The 18,848-nt window shown below is 36.2% G+C and overlaps 1 protein-coding gene across 1 annotated transcript; it reads right to left on the reverse strand.

Moving 5' to 3' along the window:
* Positions 1-334: 334 nt before the first annotated feature.
* MED10 (mediator complex subunit 10) lies at positions 335-11,264 on the reverse strand. The gene is made up of 4 exons (XM_031946110.1): positions 11,035-11,264; positions 9,335-9,418; positions 6,849-6,951; positions 335-2,312 (listed from the first exon to the last, which is right to left on the reverse strand). Exons 1-4 carry the CDS (start codon positions 11,154-11,156, stop codon positions 2,211-2,213), a joined length of 411 nt encoding a protein of 136 aa, XP_031801970.1. The 5' UTR covers positions 11,157-11,264; the 3' UTR covers positions 335-2,210.
* Positions 11,265-18,848: the final 7,584 nt, after the last annotated feature.

Consider the following 18,848-nt stretch of genomic DNA (forward strand, 5'->3'; position numbering starts at 1 on the left):
CCAAAACATTTAAGCATCAGCTCCAGAATTTGACCTCCCAGCTTAAATAGCCCGAATTAATTTTAAGTATTGATTGATTTGATCTCTTTGCTGTCTTGCTGTCCAAGGGACTCTCAAGGGACTTTTCCAAAACCTTAATTGTACATAATTGTTTGCATGTTGTCCCCTCTCATTAGAATGTGAGTTCCTTCAGGCAAGAACTGGCATCATCCTTCTTTGTATCCACAGAATTTAGCACAATGCCTAGAGCTCATAAGTCATTTAATAAATACTTGTCAATTTGAAGCGACTTGTTATTCATGTAGGAGGATGTCAATAACAAAGATTATTTAAACAAATTTTCAAAATACTTTATTTCAGAAATAGAAATGTCCCACTCTTATATTGCAGAAACCATAAGTACCAAGTATTCAGAAGCAGAGATCAGGGCAAATATATTCATATATGTTTTAGATAATGTTGACAATAAAATTCATTTTATAACCTCTACCTTGAATATAATTATAATTATAGAGAATTGTCTGAGTTGTTTTTCCAATAGCAAGGGGAAAGATGTGTGGTAACTTATCAATTATATTTGCTTTTACAACGTATACAAAGAACTAGATGTGGATATGGTTAGAAGTACTATCCATAAGCTATTTCAGCAGAGACAGATGGAGTTGGGTTGGAAAATATTGATTATCTTGATTATTTAGTCATTCAGACATTTCTGGGGCTAATATCATCTACCCCAGCCAGCCTTCATATAATGTATACTTGATGTTGGTTGTAAGGGAATAAATGCAGATGAGTACTTGTGGTTAGGTCAGTTAAATTCTGTTACTACTTGAAAACCACAAAAAATTTATCCTGTTGATGGTACCCAAATAGTGTTGTCATGAAAAGGATGTCACTTTAATACTTAACTCAGTTTCTTTTTTAATATAGTTAGCTTTGATTTATCTCTTAAGAATGTGGTTACTCTGAATTGTGTTTAGCAAAAGAAATAAAAAATAAGCACTCTAGTGAATCTTGTATTTGTTCAAAATCAGCCCCAGAAAAGTCTAAATAACTTTTACATAAGTCATTTGTATAGACTTATAAAAAATGTGAATGTGATGTTTGGCTAGCTAAAACATTTCTTTCTGCTTTGACAGTCTGACAAGAAATTATTTCAAACAGATGCCTATTTAACTTTTTTCCAGTAGAAATAATCAAGATGGAATTTGACAGTTCAGAGAGTATAAGCTATGATATACTTCTAGCCTATCTTTTCATATGCAATATAAGATTTAAGTCACTAAAACAATAATTTTAAGACTTTCTTGGAAAATATTTAAGCTATTTCTTAAGACAATAAATAAGTTAGTATACATAGCAAAGGCATAAATTAGGATTTCAGACTTTTTTTTTGCAATGTTCACTGAATATTATAAGGTAGAAAGGAAAATCCTTGAAATTTCTTCAGATGAATTTTAGGAATATTATTCAAACTTGAGGCAAAAATGGATTGGGTGCCTACAAAATAGAATATTATACTATAAACTGCAAATATTATAAGGGAAAAATTAAATGAATTAAGTAACAGTATCTGGAAATATTTTATTATATATACTCGGCTTAACCAAAGCAAATGTTTATAGTTCCACTAAAAACTTGTTATGCATCAAAGTTAAACTGTACAAAACACAAATATCACTAATCACATATAAGCCTCTTCTACAATGGATCCCAATTTTTAACAAAGAAAAATGGAATGGAAAGAATACAAAGGGAAAAAAAAAAAAACACCTTTAGATCAAATGGTTAAGTCTTCCAGCTGAATGGCCATGTTTAAAAAAAAAAGTTGACAATGACAGTTATTTTTCATGACCTTTTTTCTTGTGTACAATTTTCCCACCCAATGTCAATTCACATTGAAGAGATTATAAACCATTAATACTCTGGCACTTGACAACAATAAAGACTTTCATTTTAGTTCTAAGAAGTACCATTCATGGAAAGTGAAATGATAGCCGGTTATACATATCTTGTATAACAAAAAGGTGACAATGTCCATTGAAAGTTCTTCTGAAACATAGTCTTGAGGAAAAAATGTAATGGCCTTCAAATAACTGTTCGAAATTCACATTTCAAGAACCCACTTTCATCCTCAGACAAACATTTCCAAAAGGCATGACAATTCGGTGAAAGTTGTAAACAGACTTCTTAAACGCAATGAAAGCAGACTAAGAAGGAGGAGGATGATCTTCACCTCGGATACTTCGATACTTAGCCATGTCTTCTGGAAAAACTTTGGAAAGCTCTTGAATCAACAAGCTTTTAAATTTCTGTGAAGAAAAATATAAAATGCCAAAAGATATCATTTTTTGATCTATCATCTAGATTAAACTTTATACATTACACAAATGTTACACAACTCATAAAGTAAACCAGATTATTCAAAAGTAAATACAAAATTGGCCTATATTTCATTAAAACTTAATATTCAGTTTGTTAATGTTTACTGATGTATTTGACATAAAACTTATTTTAGCCTAGAAAAACTACAAATTTCAATTCAATTTAATTTCAAAATAATGAGTTTAAAAGTTTCTTTCAAAATGACCTCAGCAATGCATGTTCCTTCAAATGATGATTCCCATCTAATCTCCCCATACACACATCAAACACAACCCCTTCTTCCTTCTTGTAAAAGTACTACGTTCTACCCTGAAGGAAAACACACAGCTGGAATTAATTTTAGTAGACAACTCACGTAACAGGATTCCATAAGTACGATCTAATTAAGCAACTCTACGTTCTAACTAACCAAACTTACTGTTTGCAAACAGTTCATAGAAAAGATCTTCAGAACACCTGGGAATCTACTCCAAACATGATGACATGAACTAGCATTATTATAATTAAATCTTCAACAGTCACCCAATTGTATAGTAAATCAATGATTTCTTATATTCTATGTCAAGAAGAACTAAAATATTTTAAAATAACAATTCACATTTGAATAGTTTTAAAGTTTGCAAAACCTTTTCTTACAATAACATCAAAAATAGACAATGAAAATACATACTCCATTTTGTAGATGAGAATACAAAGACTTTGGGATGTTAGGAAGTGGTGCAATGACATAGCTAGTAATGAGATGGGAAATAAACCCAGCATTCTATCTATTTTACCACACTGCACAAAGTTCAAGAAATATTCAAAGTCCAATTCTACAATAACTGTTTAAACTGGAATTTTTTTCTTGGTTTTACAATTTTTATTTAAAATAGAAAATGGGGGGGGGGGGGAACAGAAAAAAAATATTTGTCATGTACAGAGCAGAACATTATGAGAGGATTCACAATATGTAGAAATAAATTTCTATTTCAAGAAAGTATATGTACTTTCTATATATAATGTTACATATTATATGTAATATATACATATATGTGTAATATATAATATATATATAATAACATTATTATGATATAACACACTGTATTCAGAACTGTGTTTTTTCTTTTCTTCCTATCCCTGCATAACTCTTCTACTTTACTTCTACTTGCTAATAACTTGCTTTGCTTTACTTAACCTTTCCACCCTACTCCAAGAATGCCTCCCATAACCTCTCCCCCCACTCTTTCCCTCCTTTATCCCTTTCCCATTAATCTATACAGCTTAACCCATTCCCATTTATTTATACACCCTTCTATACCCCACCTAATTCTATTCCCTCCTCCTCTAATTTGTTTATAGATTTTGGAGGATGTTATTCCCTTCTTGTATACGTATAGTTCCCTCTTTAATAGATTCCTGATGTGAGTAGGATTTCAAAACTACCAATCCTCCTCCCCTTTTAATTTTCTGCATTGGTTCTTCCTCTTGCATCTCATTCATACAACATAATTAATGTTTTTACCTTTTTCTACAGTTTTGCTTTTCATAATTACATCATACTCAACTCTACCCCAATCTTTCTTTTGGACTAACCGTTACTAATAACAATCTTAAACATATGGTCTGCAATCCACATATAAAACATAAACAATGTTCTTGAATCCCTTGAAATTAAGTCTTTGATGTTGACTTTTATTTGTTAAATTTTCTAAAGTTCAGGTTTGTTTGCAACAAGATTCTGAAAATCTGACAGCTCACTGAATGTCCTTTTCATTCGATATTATGCTTAATTTTGCTGGATATGATATTTTCAGTCGCAACCCTAGTTCCTTTGATTGTTACTATGCAAAATTATAGTACTTGTGCGACTCTTAACTACAACTTCAGCATATTTGACTTTGTTGTTGTTGCTTGTAAATTTTCTTTGATCTAGGGGTTTTGAAATTTAGCAGATATGTTTCTGTGTATTTTCCTTAAAGGATCTTCTTAAGGTGGTGATAGGTAGATTTTTTTCTATTCTTTCCTCTCTTATTTTATCACTTTGGGACGATTTTCTTTGATTATTTCTTGTATTATTGTATCTAAGTTCTTTTCTTGGCCATAGCTTTCAGATAATCTAATTATTCTTGTGTTTTCTCTTCTTGATCTGTTCTCCAGGTCTGCTGTTTTTCTTATGTCTTATATTCTATTTTTTCATGCTTTATATTTTTATTATTTCTTAATCTCATAATTTCACTGGCTTCCCTTGCCCAATTCTAATTTTCAATGAGTCATTTTATTCCTTAAGATTCTGGATCTGCTTTTCTAGTTGGCTTTCTTTTCATAATCTTCGTTTTTATTCATTATCCTTGCTTTTTAGTTTTTCCTCAATTTATCTCATTTGATTTTAAAAGTCTTTTTTGATTTCTTTATGAATTCTTTTCGGATAGATAAACTTCCTATGATTGGATTCTTTATCCTTGGTCTGCTTTTTTAATTTTCTTTAAATAAGAGCTTGTTAGTACAATCACTTTTAATCCTAGGATGGGGGGATGGTGCGTTGGCTTCAGGTCTTCTATGAGTTCTCCCTTCTAACCTGGAACCCAGAACGAAGAACTTCACCCTCTTCTAAGTGTCTGAAGCCAGCAATGCCACTGCTCCTGCATTCACCAGACTGTGGCGATTCTTTATCCCCAAGTACTGCAACTCAGCAGCACAGATGGGCCTAGCATTTCTTCCTAGCCTCAAATCCCAGACTTCCCACACTGCCCCAGAAATGAAAGTTCCTAGCCCCAGGGTTCTCAGGTAGCTGTTTTAGCAGAGCTACCCTGGAAGTGTTCACACTTCACATCAGCCAAATCACCATCCAGAAATCTTTTTTGGGGGGGGTGAGGTGGGGTGGGGGGGTGAGGTGGGGTGGGGGGGTGGGGTTCTCCAACTATCCCAGGAGGACCTGTTCTATCCCAAGTCTTATTTGTTTGGGAGCAGAAATACGGAGAGTGAGGAATTTTCTGACCTACTTTATCATCGTCCCATAATCTTCTCTTAAATGAGAACTTTTGATTAAAAAAATGTCTTTTATAATAAAGTTCTACACTTGATAAAACCATGACCTGGAATGTCAAATAGTCAAGAAGTGAAGAAAACAAAAAACTATGATAAAGAATACCACGATGAAGACAAAGTCATAAAGCATTACTGCCATCATTGAATTTTCTGAATTGTCCAAAAAGAACTCAGTATAAAAATTGTCACAGTGGCACATAAAGAAAAGACATCCAGAAAATGCTTGAGCAATAACAGTCATACTGGTTTACAATCAAAAGACTGGAATTGCCAGGCCCCTCACAAAACTCTTTAAGGCCAGGGGTTATTTCATTTCTATCTTTGTTTACCCAGAATCTAGCACAATGTTTGCCACAATGTTTTATAAGTGATTGCTACTTGATTTAATTCTACAGACTATACTACTACTCCCTCCAAAAGAAAAAAAAAAAAATGAATAAGCATAGTTCCAAGTATGGAAGAAATGAAAAATGGGCCTGCAATTGCAACTATTTTTTAAAAAGAAAAAAAGGTGCCTATTCTCCAATTTTCTCAGGTAAACTATTCAAAGTATGTGATTATTGCCAGTGTCAGATTTTGAACAAAGCTTTTAATAACATGTCGTAAAGAAACACTGCAAAACAAACAAGACCAAATTACTGAGAATTTCTTTCAAGCCAAGAGACATAAAAATTCAACCATCAAGGTTCAAGCATCATTTTTCATTTGACTTATTCATCTTTGCTCAGAGCTTTTATCAAGAAATGTTTGATTCAGAAGAACTTCTGTGTGTTCCGCAATGCTTTGACTCTGATCTATGACTCTATGATCTATGAATCTAATTTAAAATACATTACATATTATTGCTTTTATTCCCTTGAGAAAAGGTAAGTATAAGCATCTAAGCAGATTCTTAGTATTCACATCTGTCATATTCCTACCAATAATAATTTAACAATAATAGTGATAACGTTGATGACATAATAATAGAATTTATATAGCATTTAAAAGTTTGCAAAGAGCTTTACAAATAAATCATTTTATCCTTACAACAATCCTGGGAAGTAGGAATTATGATCCCTATGATCATACAGATGATGAAACCGAGGCAAAAAAAGATTAAGTGACAAACCCTATTACATAGTTAACAGGTAGGTAAAGCCAGATTTTAATTCAGATCTTCTTGAATTAAGATTCAACACTCTATATCCACTGCTCTACCAAGCTACCTGAAGACAGGTAAAATTAATCTGGATTTTGTAAGACTGTTTATTTTTACCTAACAGGTAAAATTGCAGAAATCCTAATTGAAATATTGGGAAATGAAAATTTTCAGTTTTTCCCATATTGATGGAAAATAACAAAAAGATAAAAAAAAAACAAGGGCTCTGCTTCTCAAATTTCTGTTCGCTACAAATCCTGAAAAAACTTTTTTCACCATAACATGACAATCTTACCTTCATAGTGTCAATTTTGCCTTTAACTTGTTCATTTTTGGCTAGAGCCCGCTCTAAACATTCTTTGGTGTACAGCTGGGGATTACGGCCTTGATCAATATATCTGAAAATATCAAACACCTCATGTTAAATTATCATTAAGAATAAAATACTCTGAAAAACAAAGTAATTAAAACATTAGGTACATGGATAGTATAACTGCTAAGGTACTCTGTGTCAAAATAATTCAATGTACAAAATGATTTATTCTATAAAAACATGAAAAATATATTTACTTTTTAGAGTTCAGTGTCCAATCAACTATTTCTTATACATTAGATCAAGAAGTAAATTAGAAGATCTATTACTATCTTCTACTAATACTAATAACTCAAGAATCAATATATATATATATATATATATATATATATATATATATATATATATTACTTCTAAATTAAATAATTATCAAAACTAACAATAATTTTTGTCTGCTATTCTGACTTTTCACAATGCTTTTACTTCTGTTATTTTGGTTTAATTCTCAAAACAACTATGTGAAGTAAAGAAAACATTATACCATCTGACAGATAAGAATGTTAAAATCTGAAAAGGCTGAGTGATATGATACATAGCAATTATGACAGCATATGGCAAGTTAGCAGAACTAAACCTATGATATAAGACTCATAAATCTGAGCCCACCCTATACGCATGCCATTACTATTGACTTAAGTTTAGAATAAATTCCAAGGAAATTCTCCCCTTAGAAGTATCTGTTGTACTACTTCTAGAAATTAACCACTATTCCCATAAAAATATTTTAGTTCAGTTTTTTGTGATTCCATCAAGACACACAACTTAGGTCTGCACACATATTTTAACTTTACTACATAGCAAAGATTTGCTTTTTCACATATGAAATAATTTGGCCTTATAGCCTAAAAGTCAAGTTGAATTATACAGTAATGAATTAACAAATTATGCAAAACCCAATTCATACTGTGCATGATACAGCTAAAGTTACTTCCAAAGAATTTAAATATTACAAGTTATTGCTTATGACCAAAAAAAACCTGGTTTTGAATTATAACAGTCAATTTTCTGCATCAAAAATTGGCATATTCTATGAATTCCACTTAAGTTACATTTCAGAGAGCAGGTGGAATGAAAGAAACAGAATTAGCCAACATTGCAAATACAAGCCATAAAGTTCCAATGGAGAAAATGGGCAGGGTCAGTAACATGTGGGAGAAAGTTTTGATGTTGGATACAAAGACAGTTCAAGGGCTGAGGAAATGGCAGAATACAGAAAAGATGGGCTAAAAAGCATCTTCCTTTGAGTGTAGGAAATGTTATAATTTGGTCATAATATCCCCAGTTCCTTGCATACAACTGGTATTTAATATTTATTTCTCCATTCAGCCAAATAGCATTTAAAGGCATACTATGTGCTAGACAGTGTTGGGTGCTAAGAATACAAAGAGAGAGTTCTCCAATCTAATTTATATCGTAATGGGGGAAGGGACACAAAAGGAGCATAAAAACATTCAGATAAGCAAACATAATATATATAGGATATACACATCTGTTATCCAGAGAACTCTGATATCAACTTCCACAAATCATTTAAGATTGTTAGCAGTTCTCATAATGACTGACAGAACTTTGTTTGCTGATTTTTAAATTTCCTCAGGGCTTACTATTGTGTTACTATTTGCTGAATGAATAATTGATCACAAGAGAGATAGTTATCCTTTCAACATCATGATTTTTCCCCCAGCAGTTTCAATGTATCTCAGGTTAATATAAGAAATTAAATGGGAATTTGGGGGCGATTTTGTTGAAAACTGCAGACAACACAGAAAAGAACTTAATCCAAATTTTATAATAAACAACTCGAAACAGAAAAATTCAGACATTCTCTAATATAAAGGGCCAAAAATCTTTCCCTCCCCTGAGGCAACTGGGGTTAAGTGATTTGCTCAGGGTTACACAGCTAGGATGTGCTAAGTGTCTGAGACCAGATTTGAACTCAGGTAGCTCCTGACTTCAGGGCTGGTGCTGTATCCTCTGTGCTACCTAGCGCGAACTCTTCACCAGTGCAAATTGTCACCTTCTCTACAACTTAGTCTTAGAAAGCTGCAGAGAACACAAAGAGGTTAAGTGACTTACCTAAGAACACACAAGCAGTATGCAACAGAGATTTTATGTATCTAACCATTTATCCTATGTAGACAGGAAAAGAAAGGTCTAACCAGAGAAAATTTCAGCTCTCTGCATAAATAGGACTTAAAAACTTGTGAAGGTACTCTTTATGTTTTAATAATCTTTCTCTATATGAAAATTCTGTCAATTTTTAAAGATTTCTAAACCTGGTAACTTAAAAAAAAAAAGAATTTAACCTGGTAATTAAAAAAAAAAAAAAGATTTTAGTCAATTTCTGTCCACACACTCTACTTACTCAAAGATTTACTATTAAACTAATATAAAAAAATTATACTTACTCAAAGACTTCTAAAGGAACACTAATATCATGAAGCTGCTGTCGACACTTGTCAATATCCTGTAAGCCAGTCACAATGAAATTTCTAAACATGAAACAAAAATTAAATTCAGTTAAATATTTTAAGCACTAAGAATAAAGAGCACATGCTAATAAGACAGACAGACAGACACACACACACATCATTTAGCTAACCTCAATTACAGTAATTCTCTACTGAATCACTACCCTGTTATGGTGGAAGGGCTCAATGAAACTATCATTTTATACATGTTATACATGTATACATGTATATACAGGGCAGGGCCTTTATCTCCACCAACAGGGAGAAAATTCCATATCAATGGGTTTTGGAACTGAAGTTACATAAAATAAGACTGGAGCCAGATTTATACATGGAGTTATACATGGCATCATTACCCAAGATAGGTCATAAGGGAGAGTTCTGACAAAAGGTGATCCATGGGAGAAGGAAATCCACTGCAGTATCTTTGGCCACATAAACTCCAATGACAATAATGGAGGACAGAAGAATCAATGTATGCTTTGTCCCCGGGGTCAGGAAGAGTCAAACACAACTGAACAACTGCTACTCTAGGGTGACCTGTGTGACCCTGAACAACAGTTAGTGGACTCTTTTAATCTTTAAATTGAGGAGATACAAACTACATGAACATTATGAAACATCTCAGTTCTCAATCTCTGATCCTGTTTCTTCTCATACATCCATAAATGGGTGTACATGTGTCTACATACATATGCACACTACATTTGTAGGTATGTATTTGGAGATGAATATACATATATATGCATGACAGTACTGAGAATATATAGTGTAACTATATGTATAATATATGCATAAAATGACTGTATGATGGTTATACTCTCTGTTCTGTACAAGAGTAAAACTGCAGTAGACATACACACACTCATATTATATATCTAGATACAACTACTTATACAAATCTATGTCTCTTAACTTCTTTCCTATCTGTTCACAGTCCAAAATGCGCAGAATTACAGCTCAAAACTTGTCCGTGTGATTAATTTATCGGATCTGCAGATCCTTAGACAGTAGGAGCTATATTCAAGTTCCACAACCATTCCTGCAGCGTACAGCCCTAACCCCCTTCCTTTCCAGCTGCCATGCCAGCCTAAACTTTCAGTAGAGAATAACAAGTCTCATTTACATAAGACTAATAGAGTGCTTTCCTCCCAACGATCCTAAGAGACGATAACTTATGTATTTATCCCCGCTTTACAAAAGTTTAAGCGGAGGCTGGCAAGGTCGCCATCACGCCCAAAGTGAAAGCAATCAGTCCGCAATGAGGTCCGAACCTACGACTCCGGACTCCAAATGCAACTTTCCTCACCACACTGAAGTGCTAGGTATGACACTTTACTGAGCCGTTCTTTTCTCTCTGCTGCTTCCCCCGGTCTTCAAAGCCGGGCTGCAGTAACCCGCAGCAGTGGCCGCGGTTAAAGCCAGCAGAGAGAGGCGCTCCCGCGAGGGCTCGCCTCCCGCAACCCTGCCCCCCACCCCGCGCCCTCCCCTTCCGCCCCCCCCCCACCCATCCCCCCACCGGCGCTCGATCTTTTCCTCCATCTGCCTGCAGAGCCTGCCTCTAGCCCCCGGGGGAGAAGCAGCGCGGGGAAAGAGGGCCAGGGGTGTGACACGGAGGGGGGCGCCACCGCTCTCACAGTTTCTGGTTGAGTCCCGCCTGGCTGCTGGGCTGGAAGTCGCTGACGATAATGCCGAGCTGGCGGATGTTCTCCACGAACTTCTCCAGATGCTCCTCGAGGTGGTCAAACTTCTCCGCCATCTCCGGATCCCGCGAAACCGCCGCTTCTTTAAACCGCACCAGGGAGACCACAACGCCGCCTCCGCCGTGGCGGCCGTAGTCACCGCCGCTCCTCTTCCTACTTCCGGCCGGCAGCCCGGCGAGTCGTACTATGCCTGCTGCGATGTTCTCCCGACTCTCTCGTTCCCTCGAGGGGCAATCTGACGAGGGCCAGCGCTCGGATCCAGCGCACCTCCCATTTAACCGCACGGGCTCACAAGCCGCTTGTACGCCATCCGCCCCTTGAAGCTCCTCGGCGGAGCCTAGCGCTCCGAACTTCCGCATTTGCCCTCCAAGTCTCACTCCACTTCCCTGATCTTCGGGACCTTCTGTCCAGCCTCTCCAATTTAAATCTAACAACCTTTAACTCCTGCCTTAAGTCTTAAGTAAGCCGAAGTAAACTCATCTCTTTGCCTCCATCTGCACCCAAGCTTCCGTGAGCTCGTTCTTCGATAAAATTTTAAATTCTAAAATCTAATGGTAAAGGAAACCAGCTGTATTGAAATAAGATCATTTTTGTCCTTCTATTCCAAAAGCTTCACAGAATCCTCTCAGAATCATTTTAAGACCTCAGTCTAAGAACTCTGAATTGGTTTCTCAAGGTTACAGCTTTCAACTCTTAATGAGATGTCTCCTAAGTCTTTTGTTTCTATTCAAAGTTACTTACATCGGAAAATCTTCTAAGTACCCCATATAAGAACCGGATGATTCTCAAAGGATGTTCAAGGAACTCCTAGGAAATGACCAAAAAGTCACTTATTGATTCATGGCGCTATTACATCTGGAAAGTTTTGTGAATTATAATAAGAATCGATCCCGGAATTTCGTGGAAAAGAACTAGGAAATAGAAGTCCTTTTAGTTCATGGCTTTAACAAAAAGGATGGAATTAAGGATGATCGGATTTGGGAAAGACGGAAAGGTAAGGAAAGTAAAGACAAGAAAAGAAGGAAGGAAAGAAGAAGAAGGAAGGAAGCAAGGAAAGGAAGGAAAGAAGAAAGGAAGGAAGAAGGAAAAGGAAGGAAGGAAGGAAAAGGAAGGAAGGAAGGAAAGAAAGGAAGGAAGAGGAAGGAAGGAAAGGAAGGGAGGGAAGAAAAGGAAGGAAGGAAGGAAAAGGAAGGAAGGAAGGAAAAGGAAGGAAGGAAGGAAGGGAAAAAAAGGAAGGAAGGAAGGGAAAAAGGAAGGAAGGGAAAAAAGGAAGGAAGGAAGGGAAAAAAGGAAGGAAGGAAGGGAAAAAAAGGAAGGAAGGAAGGGAAAAAAGGAAGGAAGGAAGGGAAAAGGAAGGAAGGAAGGGAAAAAAGGAAGGAAGGAAGGGAAAAAAAGGAAGGAAGGGAAAAGGAAGGAAGGAAGGGAAAAAGGAAGGAAGGAAGGGAAAAAAGGAAGGAAGGGGAAAAAAGGAAGGGAAGGAAGGGAAAAAAAGGAAGGAAGGAAGGGAAAAAAGGAAGGAAGGAAGGGAAAAAAAGGAAGGAAGGAAGGAAGGGAAAAAAGGAAGGAAGGAAGGGAAAAAAGGAAGGAAGGAAAGGAAAAAAGGAAGGAAGGAAGGGAAAGAAAGGAAGGAAGGAAGGAAGGGAAAAAAAGGAAGGAAGGAAGGAAGGGAAAAAAGGAAGGAAGGGAAAAAAAGGAAGGAAGGAAGGGAAAAAAAGGAAGGAAGGAAGGGAAAAAGGAAGGAAGGAAGGAAGGGAAAAAAAGGAAGGAAGGAAGGGAAAAAAAGGAAGGAAGGAAGGGAAAAAAAGGAAGGGAAAAAAGGAAGGAAGGGAGGGAAAAAAGGAAGGAAGGGTAAAAAGAAAGGAAGGAAGGAAGGGAAAAAAGGAAGGAAGGGAAAAAAAGAGGAAGGAAGGAAGGGAAAAAAGGAAGGAAGGAAGGGAAAAAAAGGAAGGAAGGAAGGACATGTTGAGGTCTAGATTTGGGGTTAGTTAAGGTCTAGTGGCAGGTTTGGGGTACAGGGAGCCAAACAGAGTTCCCCTGCAACCCCCTTAGATTTGGCACAAGGATACTGAGGTCTAGTAGCTCAGTGAATTCCCAATAAAAGCATTTATTGGCCCAGATAGCTAGATTAATAAAAGAGGTTTATTACTGAGTTTAGAAGTAGGAGATAGGTGAAGGTAGAGATAAGGAGGGCACTGGACAGAGGGTCTAATGGACAGAGGGTCGTCACATGGCTGCCACGTTTGGAATCTCTGCAAAGATGGATTCCCATTGTGGTCCTTTTAAGTCCAAGACTTAGCTCGAGGGGCTTTGGGGTGTAGCCCCAAAGTTGGCTCATATCCGGGTGGGGCTGGGACAGGTCCGGATCTTCTATTGGAATTCAAAGGGACCAGGATTTGTGAGTCAAAGGGTAATTTACATTAGCTAGGGCGGTTGGGAGTCAAAGATTGGAATCTTTCCCTCATCAGAAGGAAAGAAGAAAAGGGAGGGAGGGAAAAAATTTGGGTAAGGAAGCAGCTCTAAATTCCTAGATCCAGAATAAATCGAAGAATCTTGAGTCTTTCATGACTCCTCAATACCATCCAACAAACTCTTTCTTGGTTTCTGAATTGCTTATTGTTAATTTGGGATTTTTCTGATGTAAGTAGCAGCAATAGAACATAGGGGAGCTTAGAGGATCATCTCATGTAAAGAGTTGAAAGCAACCTTGAAGAAAATCCAATCCAGAGTTCTTAGACTGGGGTCTGTGGAAAGATTTCGGGGGATTCTGTGAACTTTGGAATAGAAAAAACAAACAATGACATCCTTATTTCAATACAGCTGGTTTCCTTTGCAATTTATATTATGCATTTAAAATTTTATAGGCACATAAGAGCAATCTCTGCCATTAAAGAAGGAGGGGCAGGAGGAGATGTGAAATAGAGTGTCCAACTTGTACCTGCATGAATAAAAGTCGAATAAATATAGAGAAAATAAATACAAAGCTTGGGGGAAAACATTAGGAGTTAGGGGTTTGGATGAAAGAAGAATTTCATAGAAAAAGTTGTTTTTGAACTTTGTCTTAAAGAAAGTGGGATATTATATAAGTCAAAGGTAAGCGGCAAATACACTCTAAATAAGAAGATAGGAGGTGGAGTGTCTATGAGGAACAGGGAGTTGAATTTATTTGAAGTATATTGTTGTGCCACATACAATTCTTTGTGAACTCATTTGGGGTTTTCTTGGAAAAACATATCATAGCATTTTGCCATTTCCTTCTTGAACTTGTTTATAGATGAAGTTTATGAGTATAGGTTATATGTATAAAGTATAGAGTGTAACAAAACTGGAAGGATAGATTGCTGCTAATATGTAAAAGATTCTAGAAACAAGACTATCAAGTTTATATTTTTTCCAAGAAGCAATAGGGAGTTATTGTAGTTGTAGGGGAATGACACAGTCAAATATTTGATTAAAGATAGTGAATAGTTTTGATTTATCTTTTTTAGCTGAGGCAATTGTGTGAAGACCACGTATTTTAAAATCAGCCGGAGTCAGGAATTCAGGTTAGGGGAAAATCTTCAATCTTTATTCTCAGTGAAGAAAGATCGGAGGTGGAAGAGAATTGGCCATAGCAATGTGTGCAGCTGAGTCAAGAAGCTAGCTAGACCAGCAGCCACACAAACAGCAGCTGCTAGCATGGAACCCAGGCCAATCTCTTCCAGCCTCTTCCTGTCTCTCTGCCTCCACCCACCAAAATCGTCATTTCCTATACAACACATCAGGACTTGCACAGAGAGTGGGCGGGGCCATTCTTTATCCAAGCATGTATATTAATAGAGTATAGTCCAATTACTATTTAGCCTCATGTGCTTGGGACCTCAGTGCATCAACTCAATCCTCAACCCATTACACAATTGGGATTAAGTAACTTACCCAGGGTCACACAGCCAGGAAGTGTTAAGTGTTTGAGATCAAATTTGAACTCAGGTCCTCCTGACTTCAGGGCTGGTGCTCTATCCACTGCACCACCTACCTGCCCTAATTTTGATTTTTTTGATGGGAGCAATTGCAATAGGGCAGTAGAGACGTCATGGAATCATAGAATGTTAAAAGTGGAAAATTACTTTGAAGATTATCCAATCCAGGTATTCTTAGTCTGAAGCCTACAAATAGATTCCAGAGACATCTATGAACTTGTTTGGGGGGAAAAAATAACATCTTTTCTTCAATATAATTGGATTCCTTTGTAGTTCTATATATTTTATCTGAGGAAAATCACTTTGGCAACTTTGTGATAGATGTTCTAAAGCGGGGAAATACTTAAGAAAGGATATCAATTAGGAGGTCATTGTGATAGTCCAGGTGAAAAATGAAAGCCTGAACTAAATGGTGGTAGCTTTGTGAGTAAAATTAATGGGTTGGATTTGAGAGATGTTTTAGAGATAGAAATATCAAGATATGATATCAATTAAAGAAATGTTTTCTTTAAGAGAGAGGAACCAAAGATAACTCTGAGGTTATAAACTTAAAAGACAATGTTGGAATCTTTACTAAAGTATTAAGACATTTCTTTACAAAGTGTGAAGACATTGGAGTTGATTTGATCTGATTTGGGGCCAGAACTTGAAACAAGGTATTAGGTGGAACTGATTGAACAATGCTTGTGTTCACAAGCTCTTTAGAGAGCTCAAGTATCTAAGTACTCAATGGAGTTCACACAAGAGTTCAGGACTAGTATGAGCTGAATTCACACCTCCCTTAGGACCAGAGAGCACTCTGGGAGATAACCCAGAATCCCTCTCCCTCCAGAAGGCGGAGTTAACCTTTGGGAGATCACATAAATTAAGGAAGCTCTTGGAGCAAAAGAGAATTTCTCCAGAACATCAACAGGGCTCCGAGAAAGAACACTCTGGAAGAAAAGACTACTCGCCACAGACTGGAGATTGAGAAGCCACGAGTCGGAGCTGACTGGAGACTGAAGAAAGCAGAAGCAGAAGCAGAAGCAGAAGCAGAGGCAGAGGCAGAGGCAGAGGCAGAGGCCAAGGACAAAGCTGCAAGATCTCTTGGACCCAAGAAAAACCACCAACAGACAAGAATGACAATTCCCTCTGTAGAAAAAGAGAAGTTTGGTAGATTAGTTCTGTTTTGGGTATGTCAAGTTTGAGATTTCTCTTAGACATTCAATTATAAATGTCTAATAGTCACTTGGTGATATAGGACTAAAACTCAGAAGAACACAAGAACAGCAGCACCACCAAGACAATTCATCATTTCTGTTTTCAGCTTAGCCCATACTGCCTTCTTCCAATGAAGCATTGTTTTAAAAAAGAGAACCACTTTCCCAGCTACTCTGCTACACCATCTGTCGTTTCAAGAAATGAACAATTAAACGCAAAAATCTAAAGAGTAACAGCAGTTCTCATAGGGCCTGCCCTTGCTTATTCTGAAACCAGTATCCAAACAAGCAACTCTTGGGGATATGGGACCTGACAACTGCCTTTGGTGGGTACTAAAGTCCCTATCTTCTATGTAACCATAATTACAAGACTCAATGAAGAAAGTGCTCCATGTCAAAGTCCTTGACACCATCAAAATTCAAATTGGAAATTAAAATCTGTTATTAATTGAAATAAGATGCATTACCATCTACTTTGCTATTACATTCTAATCATCAAATGACTATTCAATGTGACATGCAATTAAATCTCCTAAACATACTGTTGTCTCATATTAAAATATGATCTCCTTGAGATTAAGGGCTATCTCACTTTTCTATGTGTGGCCCCCAAGCTTTGCACACAAAAATATTTAATAAATGCCTTTTCATTCACTCATTCATTCATTACCTATAGCTCTACTTATAAATGTAGGAAGTGAAGAATACTCATGGATGACTCCAAGATTTTAAACCTGGATGACTGGAAACAGGGAAATTTGTAAAATTATGGGTTTATACACAGATATAAAACAACTAGGTTGTGCAATGGATAGAACCTGGGCTCAAAATTAGGAAAATTTGAATTCAAATCAGTTTTCAGATACTTACTAATTGTGTGATCCCAAGTAATTCATTTAATCCTCTTTACTTCAGTATCTTCATCTGTAAAATAAGCAGGAGAAGGAAAGAACACACCACTATAGAATCTTTTCCTCCCCCAAAAAAACTACAAATGAGGTCAAAAAGAGTTGGACATGACTGAAACAACAGCAACAACACAAGAATATAATGAGTTCTCCTTTCTATGTGCTGTATTTAACATTGCACACAGCATTTATTTTTCAAGTTCAAAAGTTTAATAACACCATGGAGTTTTCCTTGTTACTCCAGTGAAAAGTGATTTATTTTTCATTCATATATATAGCACTGTGTAATGCTTTAATTCAACAAATATTTGTCTACTGTGGCTGTTAAAGTAGGCATTAGAGAACATAAATGAGAGAAGATAAAAATATGTTCAAAAATAAATGGGGTGCAAATTAGAATATATAGTTGAATTCAGCTCTCCTAGTCTTAATTTGTATTTTATTTAATCTGGTAACTTCCTGTTATCACTACCAGATTGTAAATTCCTTGAGGACAACAGCTATGTCTCATTTATCTGAATATGTTGTCCAATGCCTACCAGTGCATTCTTTATACTTAATGATGTGTGACCTACTGGAACTTCTTCATTGACAGTCACAGAACAGCAGAAAATAATAAAAATAGCACCAAGAATAACATGGCAAGGAACATTATACAATCCTGGATTTGGAGTTAGAATTCAAATTCCACTTCCTCCTTTTAGTACTGTTAATGAGTTTAGCAGAGTACCTGGCACATAGTAGGTGCTTAGTTGAATAATTTACTGACTTTAGGAAAATAGTTTGACCTCTCTAAACCTCACTTTCCTCATCATTCCAGTAAACTGCTTTTAAACTCCTTGAAGGCAGGGATTTTTTTTTTTCTGTCTTTGCAATTTCAATCCCAAGTACTGAGACTAATATAGAATGGGTGCTAAATAAAATCTTGTTCAATTGAATTGTACTGAATTAACAATCTTATAATGCTTATAGTATTATTGTAATGGTTCTTGTTGTTGTTATATTATTAAGTAAACTCCTAATCTTGCCACTGAAAACTATCTATAATCTCGATTCCATTTAGGTATGCATCTTGGAGCTATAGAAAAGGCACTGGATTTGGAATGCTGGGGAAATGTTAGTTACTATGATTATCTCATAATCTTCCTTTTTTACATAGCATACACTGCACTACTCTCTGTTCCCATTTTTGATCTGTCCTCTACTGTCTCTGTGCCTTTTATCCCATATGACTTAGATGTCTCCTTTCCTCTCCTTTTTCTCAGACAAAAAATTTTGTTATACTTTCTCAAAGTTAGCGCAGCATTTTGCCTTTATCTCTGAACTTTACAATATCCTTTGTAACAGTTATATTTGTGTATACATATCACTTCTTTCCTATTGAATTTTTTTTTAAAGTGTGAGAAAATAATGTCTACATCAGGGGAGAGGGTACAAATATTTTCTGTTTTTTTGTGAACCTATTGCTATGACTATTCTAGTATGGATGACTTTTTGAAAATTGCACATTTCTTGTAATGTCCTAGGTATTTTTCCCTAATGAGGTTATGTTGAGAATGATAGATGTTTGATTCATGGCTGATTTATACATCTGCATCATAACCTTGCATTTGACAATGATAGAGAACAAAGAAAGGAAGGCTATCCAGCAGGCACTTATTCGCTGGTCAGCAGGGAGATTAGTA

Source organism: Sarcophilus harrisii, chromosome 1, assembly GCF_902635505.1.
Source record: "Sarcophilus harrisii chromosome 1, mSarHar1.11, whole genome shotgun sequence".
Taxonomy (NCBI): Eukaryota; Metazoa; Chordata; class Mammalia; order Dasyuromorphia; family Dasyuridae; genus Sarcophilus; species Sarcophilus harrisii.